Source organism: Nyctibius grandis, chromosome 1 (genome assembly GCF_013368605.1).
Source record: "Nyctibius grandis isolate bNycGra1 chromosome 1, bNycGra1.pri, whole genome shotgun sequence".
Lineage (NCBI taxonomy): Eukaryota > Metazoa > Chordata > Aves > Nyctibiiformes > Nyctibiidae > Nyctibius > Nyctibius grandis.
The window spans coordinates 65,031,210-65,049,525 of NC_090658.1; the positions used below are offsets into that span (position 1 = coordinate 65,031,210).

At 44.2% G+C, this 18,316-nt stretch overlaps 2 protein-coding genes across 5 annotated transcripts in view; both read right to left on the reverse strand.

The window, feature by feature from the left end:
• Positions 1 to 329: 329 nt before the first annotated feature.
• Positions 330 to 2,832, reverse strand: SLC35D3 (solute carrier family 35 member D3). Its single transcript, XM_068414956.1, has 2 exons — positions 2,397 to 2,832; positions 330 to 1,159 (listed from the first exon to the last, which is right to left on the reverse strand). Exons 1-2 carry the CDS (start codon positions 2,830 to 2,832, stop codon positions 330 to 332), a joined length of 1,266 nt encoding a protein of 421 aa, XP_068271057.1.
• Positions 2,833 to 8,736: 5,904 nt separating this feature from the next.
• The window catches only part of PEX7 (peroxisomal biogenesis factor 7), a 45,494-nt gene continuing 35,914 nt past the window's right edge, over positions 8,737 to 18,316 (reverse strand). For 3 of the 4 annotated variants that reach the window (XM_068412520.1, XM_068412498.1, XM_068412507.1), the window contains one exon: positions 8,737 to 10,647. In XM_068412520.1, coding sequence (XP_068268621.1) covers positions 10,579 to 10,647 — 69 coding nt within the window. In that variant the 3' untranslated portion in view covers positions 8,737 to 10,578. Of the gene's footprint in view, positions 10,648 to 13,276; positions 13,347 to 18,316 lie in introns of all 4 variants that reach the window. The other variant, XR_011049202.1, reaches the window with a different exon arrangement.

An 18,316-nucleotide genomic window follows, 5' to 3' on the forward strand; every position in this document is an offset into this window, starting at 1 on the left:
TGCCAACTAACCTAATGGTACCGGTGTCCCCCGTGGCCCAGGCTGCTGGGCAAGCGCCCCGTGACTTGCCGTTACCCAGCTCTCTCTGTACCCACAGCAGAGGACTTGGCACCTTTAGCTGTGGTGGGTCTAAACTGATGCACTGAAAGCAGCTGAAAGCAAGCCCGAAGCATGAGCAAACTCTGAACTTTTGCTTTTTGACAATGAGGTAAAGTCATCCTGCGTGATTTGGATTTGTCAGCATTGATGTGGAAATGTATGCTCTGCCTTTCCCCCTGTACAGAGAACCAGGTGTCTGTCCTCAAGCAATCAGTTTTCAAACCTGCTTTTTAAGGGCTTGGTAGCTCTTCATTTTCTATCAAATAATCCTTCTTTATATAATTAGCACCCCTCACCAACCTCCATACTCCAAGATAGGCGTCCTTCAGCGAGCTCCTGTCCACTTCTTGTGTGCCGGTGGCTTTTCCCTGGACTGCTGGTCCCTTGGCAGGTTTCTCAGTGACGTCCTTCTCTTCTTTTCCGCTCTGGCTGTCCCCTGCATCTGATCCTTCCACTGCTGCTTCCTCAGCCCCCTTCTCCTGGGAAATCGCCTCCATCGCAAACAGGGCTTGGTCCCCAGCCTGCCTTTTCCCCTCCTCTTCTCTAGCTTCTTTCTCCAGGTCCTCGTAATTGCTCTGCCGTCTGGTCTCGATGTACTTGGCCACACAGTAAATGATAGACCCCAAGGTGTTGACCACAACACCGGCTATAAATAACTTTGTGGGCTCCACATCATTGAATGCCACCATGCCCACCGTGATGGTTGCTATGCTCTTCACCACCCCTACGAAGCTGGTGGTCACAGCCGAGTTAATGTAAGTGCAGTGGAGGGTGGTAAAGTTCATGGCGCAGCTAATCAGGATGCAAGCGATAAAGATGCACACCATGGCAGGGTCCTTCCACCCTGGGAATGACCAGACGTTGATGGAATCCATGCTGGCAAAGGAGCAGATGATGAGAAAAGGGGTGGCCGAAACAGCGATGGCGTACTGAGCTGTCAGGGGTCCGTATTCACTGTCTACACTGGTCTTCTGGATGAGCACCAGGTAGGCAGCGTGTATCAGCACGGCCAGCACACCTGTCACATAGCCCATAGCATCCCCGGTCAGGTCACCAGCTCCTGTCAGGAGAGTCACAGAAAGAAACAAGCATGGTTTTTGCACATGAGACAGAAAGAGAGCACCGTTTTGGGCTGGGGGAATATTTAGGAAATAGGCACCAGTGTCCTTTCCATAACTCCTAAGACTTGTCATGCTTTTCCCAAGGCTGGACACACTTACCTCCCCACGGATACATCTTTTTGTGTCTCTGTGTGTGCTGCAAACCTATTGAATGTCATCCGCTCTCCCCCTAAATCCCACAGCCAAAATCAGATTGCATTCTCCCTTTTGTGAAGATGTCTTTGGGAGATTTGCAGCTGAAATCACACATACACATGGCAACGCTGGGCATCCTCTTGCCAGCGCGGGCACATGCCAGCTCCGGCTGGCCGGGCTGCCTGCCCTCCAGCCCCCCCGACTCGCCTTCTGCCCTCCTGCTCCCCCCAGCAAGGCCAAGCTGTGTGGGGCCCTCACAGCAAGAGCTTCCCTGCTGAGCCCCCTGTCAGGCTTCTTTGCAGATTAAGCTACTCACTGTGTGCATATGCGAGTTCCCTGGGGCAGCCCCCGATCCAGGAGTGTTGCCAGGCCACACAGGGCCAGCTTTGCCTCCCACCCCACCTCCACCTCGGCTGGAAATCAACACAGGTAGGGCCGCTCACCCCATAGGGTTGCAGCTGATCCCAAAGGTTGCACCTACCCCTGTATGACTGCACTTACCCCAGTAGGGCTGCAGTTGCCCCCATAGGGTTGCAGTTGCCCCCAGAAGATTACATCTACCCCTGCAAGGTTGCACCCACCCCCCATAAGATCACACCTCCCTCTATAGGGTCGCACCTTCCCTAACAGGGTTGCAATAAGGTTGCACCAACTCCCATAAGGTTGCACCTACTCCCATAGATTTACACCGGCCCCTATAGAGCTGCACCGACCCCACAAGGACGCATCTACCCCCATGAGGTTGCACTGAGCCCTGTAAGATTGTACCTGTCACAGCGGGCAGCATTCACCCCCCCAAGGTCGCGCCTGCCATGGTGGGGTTGCAGCTGCCCCCCCGGGGTTGCACGCCCCCCGTATCCTCGCACCTTTCCCCCTCGGCTGCCGCTGCCCGCCCCGTCCCGCCCCGAAGCCCAGACGGAGCGGCGGGGGCTGCCGGTGCAGAGGCGGCGCCGCCGTCGGGGCGCCCCGCGGCGCGGCCGCCCGCCCCGTCCCGTCCCGTCCCTCCGGTGCGGCCACGGTCGCGGTCGCGGTCGCACTCACCGGCCAGCGCGGCGCCGCAGGTGGTGATGAGGACGGCGACGAGGACGCCGGGCGAGGGCATGCCGTCGCGGAGCACCAGGGCGCCGGTGAGGAGGGTGACGAGGGGCAGGCAGCGCTTGAAGACGACGTACATGGGGAGGCTGAGGCCGCGCAGCGACCAGAGGGTGAGGGTGGACTGCAGCGTGGCCAGGGCGGCCACGGCGGCGAAGGGGCGCGCCAGGCGGGGCCCGAAGGGCGGCAGTGCCGCCAGCCCCCGCCGCCGCAGCGCCTCCAGCCCCAGCGCCGCCGCCGCGCTGCTCAGGCACTGCAGCAGCGTCAGGAAGGCGAAGTGGTAGCGGGCCAGCAGGAACTTCAGCAGGATGTTCAGCGAGCCCGAGCACAGCCCGTGCGCCACCGCCACCGCGACGCCCCGCGCCCGGCCCCGCCACCGGACCATCCTCCCTCCCCGCGCACGGCCCCGCCGCCGGGGCCCGCGGCACTGCCGCCCGCCCGGCCACCCGCCCCGCCGGCGGCGGCGGCGTGGGGGGGGACGGGCGGAGGCAGGGGGCGGGCGGAGGCAGAACACGCTCCCGGCAGGGCGGCCGCCCCCCGACGTGTCCCCCCTCCTCCCCGCGCCCCCGCCCCTCCTGTCCCCTCCCCGCTGCCGTCCCCGGTGTGTCCCCCCGCCATCCCCAATGTGTCTCCTCCATCGCTTTCGGTGTCCCCGTCATCCCGCCCCCGGTGTCCCCCCAAGCTTCACCCCGCGGTGTCTCCTGGAGCACGCCCCGGCTCCGCGGGGGTGGGAAGCCGCCCCCCGCCGCCCGCCAGCCCTCCCAAAGCCGACGGGGCGCAGGAGGGGCGGGCGGCGGCAGCGCGCACCGCTGCGCTTTCAGCCGGGGGGATAAACGCGGGGCGCCCGCAGCATCGCCGCGGAGCGCGACCGGCCCGAAAATAATGTGGGAGACCCGTAGGAAACCCCACGTCTTCCGGAGCGGAGAGGTCAGTGCAAGCCCCCACGCGTGCACAGGCAGGGCAGTACCGCTTTTCTCTCCCCACAAGCGTACGGCCTCTCAGGAGAAAGCATCCACTGAGCCTGCCGGCGGCATCCCTCCTGCAGCCCCCCTCTTCCTCGCGTTGGGGTCCCGGCCTCCCCTGGCTCGCCCTGCCACTCGCCAAAGGGAGCCCCTTCTCCGGCGGGGAACGGCGAGGAGACGGGAACCACTGCTGAGAAAGCAGGGAGAACCCGTCCTACCAGGGAGACTTTCCTTGAGAAGTCACTAAAAACCGGTAACCCCGCAGAGCCTTCGAAAGTGATGTTTTCAAGCCTGATAAAATTTAAATAAGCTAATCCCTTCTCTCGACTTGCCAGATGAAGGTTTTGACAGGAGACTGCAATAGATCACCTCGACTCTAAGGAAAAACAAAAGCAGTTCTCTCGGACAGCCGGTCCTCTACCGGTCTCCTGCAGTGCCAGGCAACCTAAGGGAATGAAGGACCATACTCCTATTCATTGAGCCTTCTTTTAACATCATACATGTTAGGTCTCTCTCGTTAGCAGTAAGACTACCTTTCACACATCAATACGAGATTAGCAAAGTTATTATTTTAAACAAAACCAGCCTCCCCCCTCTCCCCAGGAACAGTATTAGGAAGAACCAGCTTGAATGAAAATGGCACACTTGACACCCGAAGCTTGTATTCGGAAGACTTACTATAAAAAGAGTGGGCCAGATCCTGACAAGGATTGCCAGTATGGAATTTAGCACAAGCCCAGCGTGCCTTTCAGCAGTATCGAAAAGGCACAACTATTTTCTGTGAGATTTCTGCAGAAAAGTGTTACATTTTAGTCTTAGTTCAGTTCATAGACCTCACTAGACAGACCCAGCTTCCAAAGCCAGCTACACTTCTTCCCAGTAATTACACTGGAAACCCTTGTACAGCTTGGTGTTTGGGTGAGACCTGTAGTAATCGCAGGAAGGGGCGCTGATGCCAACAGCTCTCAACAAGAGCAGGACTGCCGGGCAAGGAAGCGTGCCCGAAATGACCATGCTAGCACAGAGGAGCGGCAGGAAAAACACACCGGACCCACAGCGCTGGGCTTTTCATCTGAACCAAGAGGAGCCGTGCATGCCCAGGGTTATTCCTGGGTGCAGTAAGGGGCTCTCGGTGGTCACAGGGATCAGTTGCATCAAAGAGGATGTGTTATAAATTCCCTGGGCTACAAATAGCAGTGGAGCTGGTACAGGCAGGGCAAGGAGGCAGGGCAAGGTTGATAAAATGCACCAACAGAGGTACACGTTAAGGTTTGGGCGTTTGAAGATGAAAACTGGTAATGAGGGAAAGGAAATCATGGGTACCGTTGAAATTAATCAACAGAGCTAAACCACGAGAAATAATATTCTCTAAGCAAAAACTAAAGGAACTTCTTTTTTTCAGCTTTTGGGGTAAACGTGGATGGAAACAGAAGTGGTGTTTGGAAGTCTAACCTTCAGTCTGCTTCCAGGTGCCAGGAGCTGAGTGCAGGTCGACCTTGCACATCAGTGCCATCAGCCGTGCTTGTGCAGGGGGCCAGCAGCTGCTGTGGACTCTGCCTGTGACGATGCAGACATAGCAGTGCTTCCTTCTACTTTTTGACATGTATTTCTGGATAAATATTCTTTCTCATCAGAGGCTGTCTCCAGCTTGCCTGCCTTTTATTTTTCAATCTTCAATTTATTCATTTTTTATCAAGCTACTGTTCTCACTCCTTCTTTCTTGCCTGGCATTTTCTCACCTTCCTTCCTTTCCCCATTCCCATTACAGAGCCTGACATTAATGCAAGAACAAGACTCACTTTGTGAATACTCACCTGACTCAAAACTGCAGTCTCTCTTTTCCTCCTTCACCTTTTCTCTTCTTCATATTTACAGAATCTATGGGAGGATTCTTCTGATATCTATCATTTTAAATTGGCTTTTTCCCTTTTGACTTTAAGTGTTCCCTAATTATTTTCCACAACAGTTTATTTTCCTTTTTGTTCTCTCTCTGGTTCTTCCCAAGGCAGTTGTATTTTCATCTTCTTTTACATGCAAATCTTTAGTTTTAATAATATTTGCATACTTACATTTCTATAGATTAAAAACTCCACTGATTGAAATATTAAAACACTGAAAGTAAAAACCCCCAGGACTCTGTGTGTATGCCTCCTTTTAAAAGGTGAGAGTAATACCTATCTGAATTTCTCAGGTTACCTCAATCACAAAAGCCATGGATGCCATCAGGACACGTGGAAGTTTAATGTTTACTAACTCAGGGTGGGAAGAAAGCATTCACCGAAAGCCAGAAGTTTCCACGCAAAATAACTTCTCAGTTGTGGTCACCTCCCTGGTGTCACGGGAAGCTCCACCTCGGGGGCCTTCACCCACTTCATCAGCTGCACTGCAGCAAAAAATGTAAACTCACAGTTAAGTGGCCTGAAATATTAAGATGTCTAAAGGTTGAAACTCTCATTTAAACTTATTGGAGACCAAGTCTGGCTTCAAAACCCACTGAAGAACTGTGCCAATGCATTTATACCAGCCTCCATTTGGACTTATCCCAAGCCCACACAGAGCACAATTTAAAGAAACGTGCGGATGACTGTGACAGTGTTTGCACACGGGAGAAAAAAGATCTCTTTCTGCCAAGTAAGTACAGATGAAAAAAATCTAATCGTGCTTTCTGGAAATACTGTAGTTAATTGGGGCTCCACCTAAGCATAACCTCTGGAAGAAACCATTTTGTCCCCTCACCAGTAAAATAATCACTAGAGAAGTGAGTCTCTGACATTGCAGAGGATCAGGCTGCAAGTCTGCAGTGGGTGCTAAATACTTCCCTGACTGAAACAGAAAAACAAGCGTATCAGAACAAAAATCGAATAGACTAGAATGGACTAGACTCGACTAGACTAAACTGTTTCAGTTGGAAGGGACCTACGACAATCATCTAGTCCAACTGCCTGACCACTTCAGGGCTAACCAAAAGTTAAAGCATGTTAAGTGCATTATCCAAATGCCTCTTCCAACACTGACAGGCTTGGGACATCAACCACCTCTCTAGGAAGCCTGTTCCGGTGTCTGACCACCCTCTCGGGAAAGAAATGCTTTCTCATGTCCAGTCTGAACCTCCCCTGGTGCAGCTTTGAACCATTCCCACGCGTCCTGTCACTAGATCCCAGGGAGAAGAGATCACTACCTCCCTCTCTGCTTCCCCTCCTCAGGAAGCTGCAGAGGGCAATGAGGTCACCTCTCAGCCTCTTCTCCAAACTAGACAAGCCCAAAGTCCTTAGCTGCTCCTCACAGGACATGCCTTCCAGCCCTTTCACCAGCTTTGTTGTCCTCTTCTGGACACACTCAAGGACCTTCGCATCCTTCTTAAATTGCGGGGCCCAGAACTGCACACAGTACTCAAGATGAGGACACACTAACACTAGATTTGGGAACTCAAGCATCTATGTCCCAAGTACCATTTCCTATCTCTTGGAACTCACCTGTGTTGCAAGGCCAGCTTCTCGTGCAACATCTCTCATGGTACTCCTAATTTTAGTCTTGTCTATAAGGGGGAGCAGAGGGGAAGGTGCTGTCCCTTGCCAAACCACCCCTTTGTAAACATGGATTCAGGCCAGGCCCAGTACTAGTCTCCCACTGCCTCTCCACCACTCCACACTCAGAAAAGACAAGTTCTCCTGCACTTCACTGGGAAGGAATTGGATAAAGCAACAGAGAGACATCATTTGATGTGACACTGTAGTGAAGGTACTTCCCTCACACTAGCTGTTCTTGTGTCCAGAGACAGCAGTGTTCGTAAGCTGTTATGAACAGTAACAGTTCATAAGCTGTTACAAAATTTTGACCTAGCAGTGAGGCACAGATCATAGTAATGAATAGCTCTGTGCTTCCTTACAGTAATGAGATTATTACGATGCTTTAACTCTAATCCTTTGATGCAAATTATGCTCAGTCCTGCACTTCACTTAGGTACAGACATGGGTGAGAGAAAAAAAAAAATGGAGCAAACTGATGTCAAATTCCTAAGGGCATCATTTTTAAAAATGGTTTCTTGGATGAAAATGGTAAAGATCTATATAAAATGTTTAATGGAGAGTTTGCTTTAATTAGGGTCTAATGCAACCATGAGGTATATAGGGGAAGTGTTGTGCAGAGTTGTATCCATTCCCCATCACATTCAAAACTGAGCAGTACTACTGAAAGGCTTAGTACACCCACGTCTATGCAGCAAAATTTGAGGCCAGCACCATATTGGCTAGAAGAAAGAGATCACTTCATCACTGACACGTAGTCTGCACAAGCAGACACAAAGAATCATTTAAAGCAGCTTTCCTTTATCAAAATGCAGACCTGATGGGACATACAGCTAGGCAAAGCTGCCTGAAGTATGGTCTCTCAAAGTACAGAGGAAAAATGTGACTGTCACACAGTATTTATACAAGACGTAAACCATGATTATGATACTCGTTACTTATAAGATACTCTCAATATCTTTCACTGCATTTACTTTTCGATCAACATTTCTTAACTGGGGAAGTGAATACAAGAGGGTAGCCAAAGATACTGTGCGTAATTAATTTAATGGCATTGTAGAACAGCAAATCCACTCCTTTAGAACATGATTAATCAACATGTTTCTTGAACCAAGGAGAAACCTATTGGCTCCCTTGAACCAAAATCTTCCACAGGAGCAAGTTTAGAAGTAGAACACATTACATCTTTAAGATTGTTGTTGTTAAAGGTCTGTTTCAGTAAGTGAAAAAAAAGATCAGAAACTAGTATTATGGTCATAAAATAAAAAGTATTTCTTTAAAACAATTATAGCAAACATTCCCTGAGAACGAAGAATCAGCAACAACTATTGCCAGATTGGTTTTTCTGTTACAGTGCAGAAATGTTACAGCACATTCTCACCATTCAAAGATCACTCAGGAAGATTGAAGGCCACAGTTTTTATTTACTATGTGCATCTTCTGGATGTGCCCATTTTTCAAGAGAATTAAATGCGGACGCAGCAACCCTCAGCACTGAAGCTAACCATGACAGGAGGGGAGAGAAGGCAGTTCAGAAAAGGTTTAATCCACGTGTTGAGTGTGTGTGTGTGTGTGTGTGTGTGTTCAGAATTCGATTTTTTTCCTCCCCTGTGCTAGGTTTTCTAAATTTGCCCTTCCAACTGATAGGCTATGGCAGCGTTCTGGAATATCCCCCTCCCTCCCTCTCCCCAGAAACACGCATATAAGATACATACCCACCACCAAAATGTCCCACTCACTCAGACAAGTAACTTGCAGTCTAAGCAGAAAAGGGAGATAAAGCAGAAGAGTGGAATAACTATGAAAGTTGAAATAATAAATTTTAATGCCTAAAATAGATTTTATGGCCTGTGGTATTGCCGAAAGCTGCATGCAGCACAGCTTTATCATTGCATCATTCCTCAGCACACAGAATTAAAGTGCAGTAAACATTTGGAATTTGGTGCAACACACTGTCACAAAAAAAAAGAAAATCTACTTTTGTTATTAATTCAGCTTGAGAAGATGGCATTCTGGGGTCAGTTTGCACTGAGCCAGAAAAATATAAGATCCTATCAAGATCCAAATTCTCATGTTGTAGAAGAGGGTTTCTCTCTGTCTTGCCCTAGCACCAAATCAATATATGCATATCTCCCTGTGGCCACATGCTAGTTCCCTGGCTCTTTCTCCAAGATAGCACAACCATTCTTTCCTTGCAACTTGCAGGTCTTAGCTCTGCTGAATTCTTTCTTTCATTTCTTCAAAGCATCCAGCAGATCTGGCAGTGTCTGCTATTGCTTGATATATGAGTGGTGCAACCCAGAAGCGTACAGCATTCATTAACAGGAGACTATGAAAACCTGACCAAAGATCTGCAAAGATCTGACCTGCAAAGAGTCTTTTGATAGTAAAGATTGTTGATATGGGGTAACAGCAGACAGGAGACAGCTTTAAGAAGGTTAAAAAAAATAGGCTAGCAGGAAACCAGGAGAGAAGCCTAACATACACCAATGAGAACTACAGGAGTATCATGGTTGGATCCTGAAAGAGTATTCAAAGGAAACTGGAGAAGAATAAAAACTGAACATCTCTACTTGCCCCAGCAAAACTCAGATGAAAATACCAGCATGTGGGCTGAGGAGTCAAAGTGGGCATGCAAAGTACTCAACATACCTATAACGTGTTGGGCATATTCTTGTAAGTATAATAGCTTGTCCACACTGGATCTGCTATGCTTGTGTCATGCAGTTAATCTGCATCTATGTAGGTTCAACTGGTCTGGACATCAGCTCTCACTTTGGCCAGGCTGTCAGAGGTCCAGAAACACTGAATATATGGCCACATTCTTCTTCTATCTCTCGGAAAAACTTTATAAGCAAAAATAGAAGACAAGTCTAATAGAAGAGATGGTTGTCCTATCTCCACACCTTGAGGATTGTGATCCAATTAGTGCTGTATGTATTTCATTTTTTCCTAAGCATTTTCTCTATCATCAGAGTCTTTCTGCATGACTTCATCAACTGTTTTACTCAAGGAGATCTAACAGAAAAAATGTATGAAAATAATCTTTACCATCTTTGTGAAGCAGCAATCAAAAAGGTCAAACGAATCAGCTGGCTATAAACTATGACATTTACTGTCTATCAAGAGTATTTTTCATATTGCACAAGAAAATAATGCAACATGAATCACAGCAAACCATATAAATATGAATGCATCTGAGTGATACAAACCTCAGTTGACATTACAGTACTTTACAGTGAAAAGCCAGTTTTTTCTTTCCTACAGTGACATTATCTCAAAATACACTGCCAGTTACTTTTATTCTTTGTAAGCATCAAGAAGATTCAGGCCTCTGCTCTCATAATTAGCCAGAGAGATCACAAAATTGTGTTGGTGATTCTACTCTAAAGACACCAGCTCATATCTGCTATGGCCACTCTTCGGCCATTGAGTAGCTGTTGAATGTTTTGCTGGCTCAAGTGCTACCTGTACAGTACAAGCCCTAAAATCTCAACATGCTTAAGCGCACAACACTCTGTTCAAGCAGAGTTTTACTTAAAGAGAGACACTAAGATTAGTGACACAGTTGATAATTTAGCACGAGTCTGGTTGTGGGCGAAGACAGAAAGGTTCCTGGTGTGTCAGATCTTCTTCACTTTTTCTCTAGACAGGAACTGCCAGACACGACGGAGTATAGATCTTGACTAGTTCGTCCCAAGCACAGTCCACCACCTATAAAGCAAACAAAATCTATTTAGATCCTTCGTAAGTGTCATTTTTACAAAAAAACAGAAGGAACTTAAAATTTGATTATAATGCAGTTGGTTTTGCTTTGGTTTTTTAAAAGTTTGTCTTAAGTTCACTGAGATGCATGAAAATCAACAATCTTCTATTTTTTATACTCCCCATGAGGAAAGCAGGGAAAACTCTGGGTTTCAACTGATTGTTCCAATTAGGCTAAAGAACGTAACTGAGAACAAAATGAAGGAAGGACACACAGAAGTCCAGACCTTGTGGTGTTTCTTCTCTTCACAGGGTCTCAGGACCCTTTTACCATTGATGATCAAATCTGAACAACTTTCTTATGCTTGCAGGTATGGAAAATTGTTACAGACATTTTCCTAATGGAGAGGTGAGGAATGGAAAACCAAAGAAGTTGACCAAAACGACACAGGAAGTTTCTTGAAGAATTAAACCAGAACTTGAGTCTCACACTGCTAAGCTATAAGAGCACTGTATTGTCTTTTGTTGAGAAGAGAGATGTCTGTTTGATGAGCATTGAGAACTGGGGGTGGTGATGTTGCTTCAAGCACTACCTAGACCCCACTAGTCTGATAAGAAGTGGTGCCACTTGTGCCAATGGCATCTTACAAACCCAGCAACTGATTCCAATATAACTGAAACTTTTCTGAATTGCAAGTCCCAAGCTCTATTCTAGACGCAGGCTTGAACCTAAAATCACAAAACCAGAAGGTTAACCTAATTCTATAACATTAAAAGTTTTTAATAAATAACAAGATTCCACAGAAGATGACTATAGAGTGCTTTAGGTTTGAAAATTAGTTGATAATGCACTTCAGAGTCTGTAACAAAGTGAAAGGGTTAACCACACTGACAATTACTCAAGTAGATGACCTATAATATATATTCACAAAATACTGTGGGAGACAAGAACTAAGGCAAAGGGAAGAAGAAAGAAGAGAGCTAAAGAGAAAGAGCTGATGAGCCCCCCAAATATATGCCAGTGAATCTGGCTGAATCCATCTTGCATTATCTTTACAATGTCCTTTCTAGTTGGGATCACAAAGGATACAGTATTGGATCCTCTGCACAACAAGCTTCCTTCTGCTGCAGACTGCAATTCCTGTTCTCTTCTAGAGCCAGAATGAACAGCTGCACACCAAAAATTTGGAAATCCAACTTCAATATTTGATGTCAGACTATGATTAGCCCATTTTGTGTTTACTATACTGCACTATTATTCATTGTTATTGCTTCCTTAGCTGGTTCTACTTAGTTATTTGAAGTGCTTTCCATATACATCTAAATGGATCAAAAAAATCTCTTGACAACGTGTCTGTCTATTCATACGACATAATAGAGCTTTGTGTAATACAATGTTCTGCTGCATTGCAGTCCCTCAAATCATACCAAAAAGAAAATTTGAGTTCTCTGCTAAATGCGATGTAGAAACTGGCAATCACATAAAACACAGTTTTTTAATATTTTCCACAGCTCTGTATCAATATCTGTATTTCTATAGGCAACACGTTCTACTTTCATAAAGAAACAGAGATAACATTTGGAAAAAATCCCATGGGAATTCCCACCTGTTATCAATTTAATTAGCATCCTTGAAGTAGCCTCTGAAGAAATATAGTTACAGAACCATTTAATCTAGCAACACCAAAAATAAACAGGGGATATTAAAGGGGAGTTTGAAAAGGATCACTTGCGGTAATTAACCCAACTCATTGACTTAATGATAGCACATGAAAGATGAAAACATAACCAGCAAACAAAAGGAAAATAAAAGCTACAGCAAATAACAGTGTATCAAGTTCTCCCATGCAGCAGGAAGTATGATATCAGAATACTGATATCAGAAACCTTGATAATAATACACATGCAAAGAACAGCAAACAGGTATGTACGAGAAACTGGGACACTACAGCATACAACAGCATTATAAAATGCAGTAGCATTTCCATTTCTCTGTAATGCTTTCTCCAAAATATAGCCAAGACTGTAAGAGAAAGGGGACAACTGTAAACTAACAGCGTGACAAGCAGCATTTACTGATGGACAGCTTCTATAGGCCCCTTTGCAGTATCTCATAGATTATCACTGCCTCAAATATAAATGACTGAAATGAACCCTGGGATAAAGAGAAGTGCCTGTTCATGCAGCTACTGCATCAGTTTACAGAATGTCTTCTCCTTTCATTTTGCCTTTTTTCTTATGATCTGTCTTACACAATGGTCTTATGACCATTGTATGCCTTTCCCCAGAAGAGGGGAACATAGCACATTGAATGTAAGTGCTTTAAAAGTATTTAGAAACATCAGTTCTCATGTGACATATGGACATTTTTAATACATACTTTAAAGCACTTTAGCCCAAATTTTTTTAATAAACTAAATGCTACTTAATTAAATATTAAAATAGCAGTGGGAATTCCATTGGGATGAGGGCTGATCCACCACACCACTGTAAATAAATATGGCATAAAAAGAGCCACAAGTTCCTAGAGTTTATATTTTGATCAAAGAGATGATGGTACTAACAGACGGAGAAAATCCTCCTCTGGTAGGATGAAGGACAAAGGAAAACTGAAAACGGACTCGCTCTATTTACATACCTGATAAAAGTCCTCGCCAGTGGGAACACGAAGGCACGGAGGTTTGTCTTTCTGTGAAAACGTCCACTGTCTTGGGGACAAATTTTACTCTCAGATTGAAACAAACCTCACTGATTTCAGTATTTAGAAGGTGCATGATTTACATCTTTTTTTTTTAAGCTGACATGCAAACAGAGTAGAAGACAGTTTATTTCAGTTGCAAAGAACTGTATAAATTATAACATCCTTATACTATTGCATATTTTGGACACTCGTATGCCATGCAATTTTCATTATCATTTATGAATACTAAATTGCTCTTGTAACTATAGGATAAAATTCTACTATAGCAACTTTTAACTATCAGAAATTGCAGGGAAAAGGAGAATAACCAGAGCTTAATAGTAAAACAAGAATATTCTACCTTACACTGACTGGTAAATTACATCAAAAACTTATTCTAAACCTTGTAATTTTAATTATAACTAAAGCTCTGAGACAAAGACAGTCTAACAAAATGATATTTACTACTTGTCTCTAATGCTTTTATTTCAGTAGCAAAGTTGCAGTACTAGTATATATGCTGGGGGTACTGTACTGTTATTACTGCAGAATAAACATCATGCCAAGTTATCTGCAAGTAGAGATTTAAGCAACTCTATTTGAAGCACATTAAATGGGGATCACTGTATTTCCCTTCAAGTAAAGCCGAAAAGCAAGCAAACAAACGAAAAACTGCAGTCATCACAGGAAGCTGATTGTTTGACTAGAAAATCATAGTTTAACTCAAATTAACTCAAATACAGCTATCCTGTATTTTATTGAAGTGTTTATCCTTGTTCCACAGTATAACAAGGTTTCCTACCAATTGATTTAATATCGACATCCATTCATTTATCAAAGCCATTTCCATTGACTCACTAACTGATTTACTCCTCTGACAGGCCCTCTGCTTCCTATTCATCACAATCATCTTGCTCTGCAATAGACTTAGACCTTTTCCAGCACCCGAGAGCAATCCATTCAGTCTAGTGCAATTACCCACATGACATTCTGCCTCTTTACTGTTCAGAAGAAGCAAGAAAACAAGAGAATTCTCCCAAGTTAGTAGCTAACTTTTTTCAATATTTGAAGGCGTAATAAACCCCCGAGCCCTAACCAAGATTAAATACATTCAAAAGAACAACTAAAATGAGTTCAGTAACCTCTGTATAAAGAGGTTTAACCAGAAGAAAGCATAGCCCTCTCTCGATGAGTATTTCTGAAAGCATCATCGTGCCACTCAGCTTCCAGAGTGCTCATAATAAATCATAGGATAATATGCAAATGTGTCTGAGAGTGACCCATTTCTCTTCTCAGCTTTTCTCCATCCCATCCCATTTTCAAATAAAACTGATAAGACCTGACTTTTTTCCTGTAGAAGAGACAACGGAAAAAGTATTCAGTTCTTTGCTTCCATTAGTGTTGTTTCCCTTCCTCTTCTAATTTCTTATCTTCTGTGTCTTTTCATACAGAATTTAATAGTCTATTTATATCATTATTACATATTTTTGAGGGGTCCTGAGCATCCTCTGTAAGCATGTGGGATGGAGATGAAGTGGAGATAAAGCAAGCTATTAGGTTTGCTACTCCTCAAATTACTTTCACAGGTGATCATTAAAACTGGTTGGTTAAGTGCATAATGGATCATGCAGGAGTTTAAATGCATTCAATACCTATTTTGTACTAGAAAATCTGAGCCACTAGTGTGGCCTTTTGTTTGGTCAACAGTTGCTGGGGTGAACTGCACATGAGAGTGAAAGTGATGGGAGTTTGTAAATTAAAACTTCTTATTTTCAATGTGCAATAACACCGATCATTTTTTAATTTACTTTTGAAAAACACACATTGATTTAATTATTATTTCCAATACAGACTGAATAAAACAAACCCTGGAGCAGAAGTTCTTATAAAGATCTAGGTTCAAACTACAGTCATCAGAAACAGATGTTCTAAATATTGCTTAAGAAATCCATTTCTTTCTTAAGAAGAGAAAAGATAAAAGACTTGAGGGGCATTATTTTTCAGATTGCAAAGATATGTCACAAAGAACTGATCTAAAAACGAGGGAGCTGCCTCAGCATTTGTTTTGTTGCTCTGACATGGGCAATAGGAAGATGACTTGGTAGTTGTGCTACACATTTCTAAATGCAAGTCTTCTGAGTATGCATTTCATCAGCAAGATGTAAAGGAAATCGAGATGCGAGTTGCAGGTTCGAGATAAATCCTTGGAACCTCCACAGAATTTGTAGCAATTCCTCTGTACTCTACAGGTAAGGGAAAAGACATCTCCCGAGTCTTTCAAGAACTGTTTTTAATCGGTAAAGTCAATCTTAAGTTCTGTAGAAGATACACTGGAACCGCAAAATGCCTTTCTTTGCTGATACTAACGGTGACCCAAATGCAGTCAATTTACATGCAGTGAAACTGTATTTTCTAATGACCCTGTCCAATCTTCAAACTCATCCTTCAGCTCAGAGTTAAGCTAAGTTCCTTCCTTTTGGGATATAATCACAGATAACCATAAGCCAAACCATATTTTGGTAACAGCTGCAAAATCCTGTTGTCTTCCATTGAGTTTCACTAGTGCAATTCACTGGCACTTCTCAAACAGAATTATTGATCATGCAGAAATGAAACAAAATCCACTACATTGACTAAAAGATGAGGTTCTCAGATGTAGCAAGTATTTGTAAGCCACTGAATCAAATATAATGCAAAAGCAACATATTTATTAAGAAACTGCTGCCTCCCACCTCTTCCCAGTACTTCAGAATAAAGATTAAAGTGCATTTTCCTCTCCATACACTTGCAGCTTTTACAGAGTTGTGATGCCTGACAGCAACCTTTCCAAACACCTTTGGATGAGACTTGTGCTGATAATGGCGAAGAGTGACCATTAGTCATGAACGGCTAGCTTTGACTTATACACTGAAAGTTTAATTTTAACAGTTTGGGAAAGACATACAATAAGCACCAGTAAGAAATGTCACCTCTCTTCCCCCCTCCAACTCTGTAAAGGAGTTCAAATTGGTTTAACATTTGCAGCTAACATTTTGGTTAAATTTGGTCTTTCCATGCAAAAATCCATTCTGAAATTAAGTAAAAGAACAGATGCTGTAGGATCTTTTTATCTCAAAGGACCACTAACTGCATAACTTTAGTAGCATCCTGGAGAAGGACCATAAGGAGAGATTAAAATGAAGTACAGATAGTGATATAATTAGCAGTATGATAGCCACAACAGCTGTGTGGAAGCTATCAGTTCCTTAGCAATTAAGTGTAAAAGATAAGAGCAAGCAATAAAAAGAAAAAAGCGGAGAAAGTCTCTGTTTTTCTGTACATTTCCACAAGATGTAACTCCGATCTTACATGAAACAGTCAACATTTGTAGGTCTGCTGAGGTTGCACAATTAATTTAAATGAACAGTAAAATACATAGCAAAACAGCCTCACTAAAGACATCTTCTGCATTTATATTTCGCTATACTGGTTAAGACAACTTCAGCAGCCCCTCTCCTATCCCTTCTCCTGCTTGCTGTGTTGCCATAGCTAATGTGGCACATTACCCAAGCTGCGCATAGAAAATAGGCAGCAAAACAAACCTGTACACCGACACTTGACAGATGATCAACAATTTCTCCATAAAGCTGGAAGAATTTAGAACTAGATTTCAGTTACCTTCAGTGGATGCAGCTCAAGTGTACAGTTTGGCTATGACCTCCCTCCAACTAGTAAGAAATCATGGCTTTTAAAATTTTAGCAATACTGATGGCATAAGAAGTCATGATACCATCAGTACAGAAACATTTCATGGGATCAACGGACTGATGTTACAAAGCAGGCACCTCTGCTCAGTTCTAACTGCCTCTGTCCGGGTGGAAGGAAGGAGCAGACAGTGGTATGGCACAACATGCTGGTGATACCCCACAGCTTTAGCGAGAAGAAAGTGGAGGTTCAGGGAAGCTGGATCACAAGGACAGCGTAATACAGAGCACAAGACTAGTTTCATGGGTACTGCACTGGTTTTATCACTGTCTCCATATTATTTGGTATCGTGTGTGTGTATTGCTGTATCACCCCTCACCATCTCCAAATGCAATACTGAAGAATTGTGGCCAGGCCCTTTCTTGCACCGATACATCCCAGAGCTCCAGGTGCTTTGAAGAATTAAGAGAAACCAGTTTTATGTGAACTAATCTACTCTGGGGGAATTATTTACACAAGGAGGTGCAGCCACACAGAGGGCTAGAGGAAACAAGTTTGCCTCCCAAACTATGTTGACACAAACAGCTATTTAGACAGCTAGCTGCCCGTTTGTAGTATAATTACCATCCAAACACACACGACCACAGTAAAGGAAAATTATAAGTGATCACTATTTGTGTTGTATATAAGTTATTCTAAAACCTAGACTTTAACAAGCATTCAGGTAACAGATGATTTTGGTTTATCCTCATTTGCTGCAAAACAATTTTAATTCCCAAAGGGAGCGCCTCAGTATTGTACATCGTTGAAGTCTTGTTCTGATTTGGCATGTCATGGATGTCTCATGCACTCTTCACATATCAAGTGTTCTAAGCCACTACACCACTTGCCATCACTTCCATTGAAAATCACATATCCTTGCAATTTAGGAATGTCATTGTTCATAGTGTAGAAGTACAGCGAAATGGAAAGATTCCTCTCCTGTTCCCACTAGATACTTAATCCTGTTCTCAGCAGCAAGATAGAAAGCCTTGCTCAATGGAAAGTATTAATTTATATTTTCCACTGGCTGCTTTACAGAGTTCAGAACAGATGTGAGGTGTAGGCTGAGAATGGTTTTCAGACAAAACTCAGAGCTTCAGTTTTTCTTAGATTTGTGTTAAGCAAAATGCACCTTTAGAACTACCACAGAAAGGGTTGGGTATCTTTCATCCACGATTTAAAGAAATTCATGGTACATATGTATTTTCTGTTCTTTATATACTTAGTGAAATAATTTCAGAATCAAGACAAGAAGTGAATGTTCACAGTACT

Bases quoted from the DNA above. Each gene is read 5' to 3' on its own strand.
- SLC35D3 (XM_068414956.1), bottom strand. From the start codon at position 2,832: ATGGTCCGGTGGCGGGGCCGGGCGCGGGGCGTCGCGGTGGCGGTGGCG. The intron at 1,160-2,396 runs GTGAGTGCGACC...CTCTCCTGACAG, and splicing joins CTGCGGCGCCGCGCTGGCCG to GAGCTGGTGACCTGACCGGG.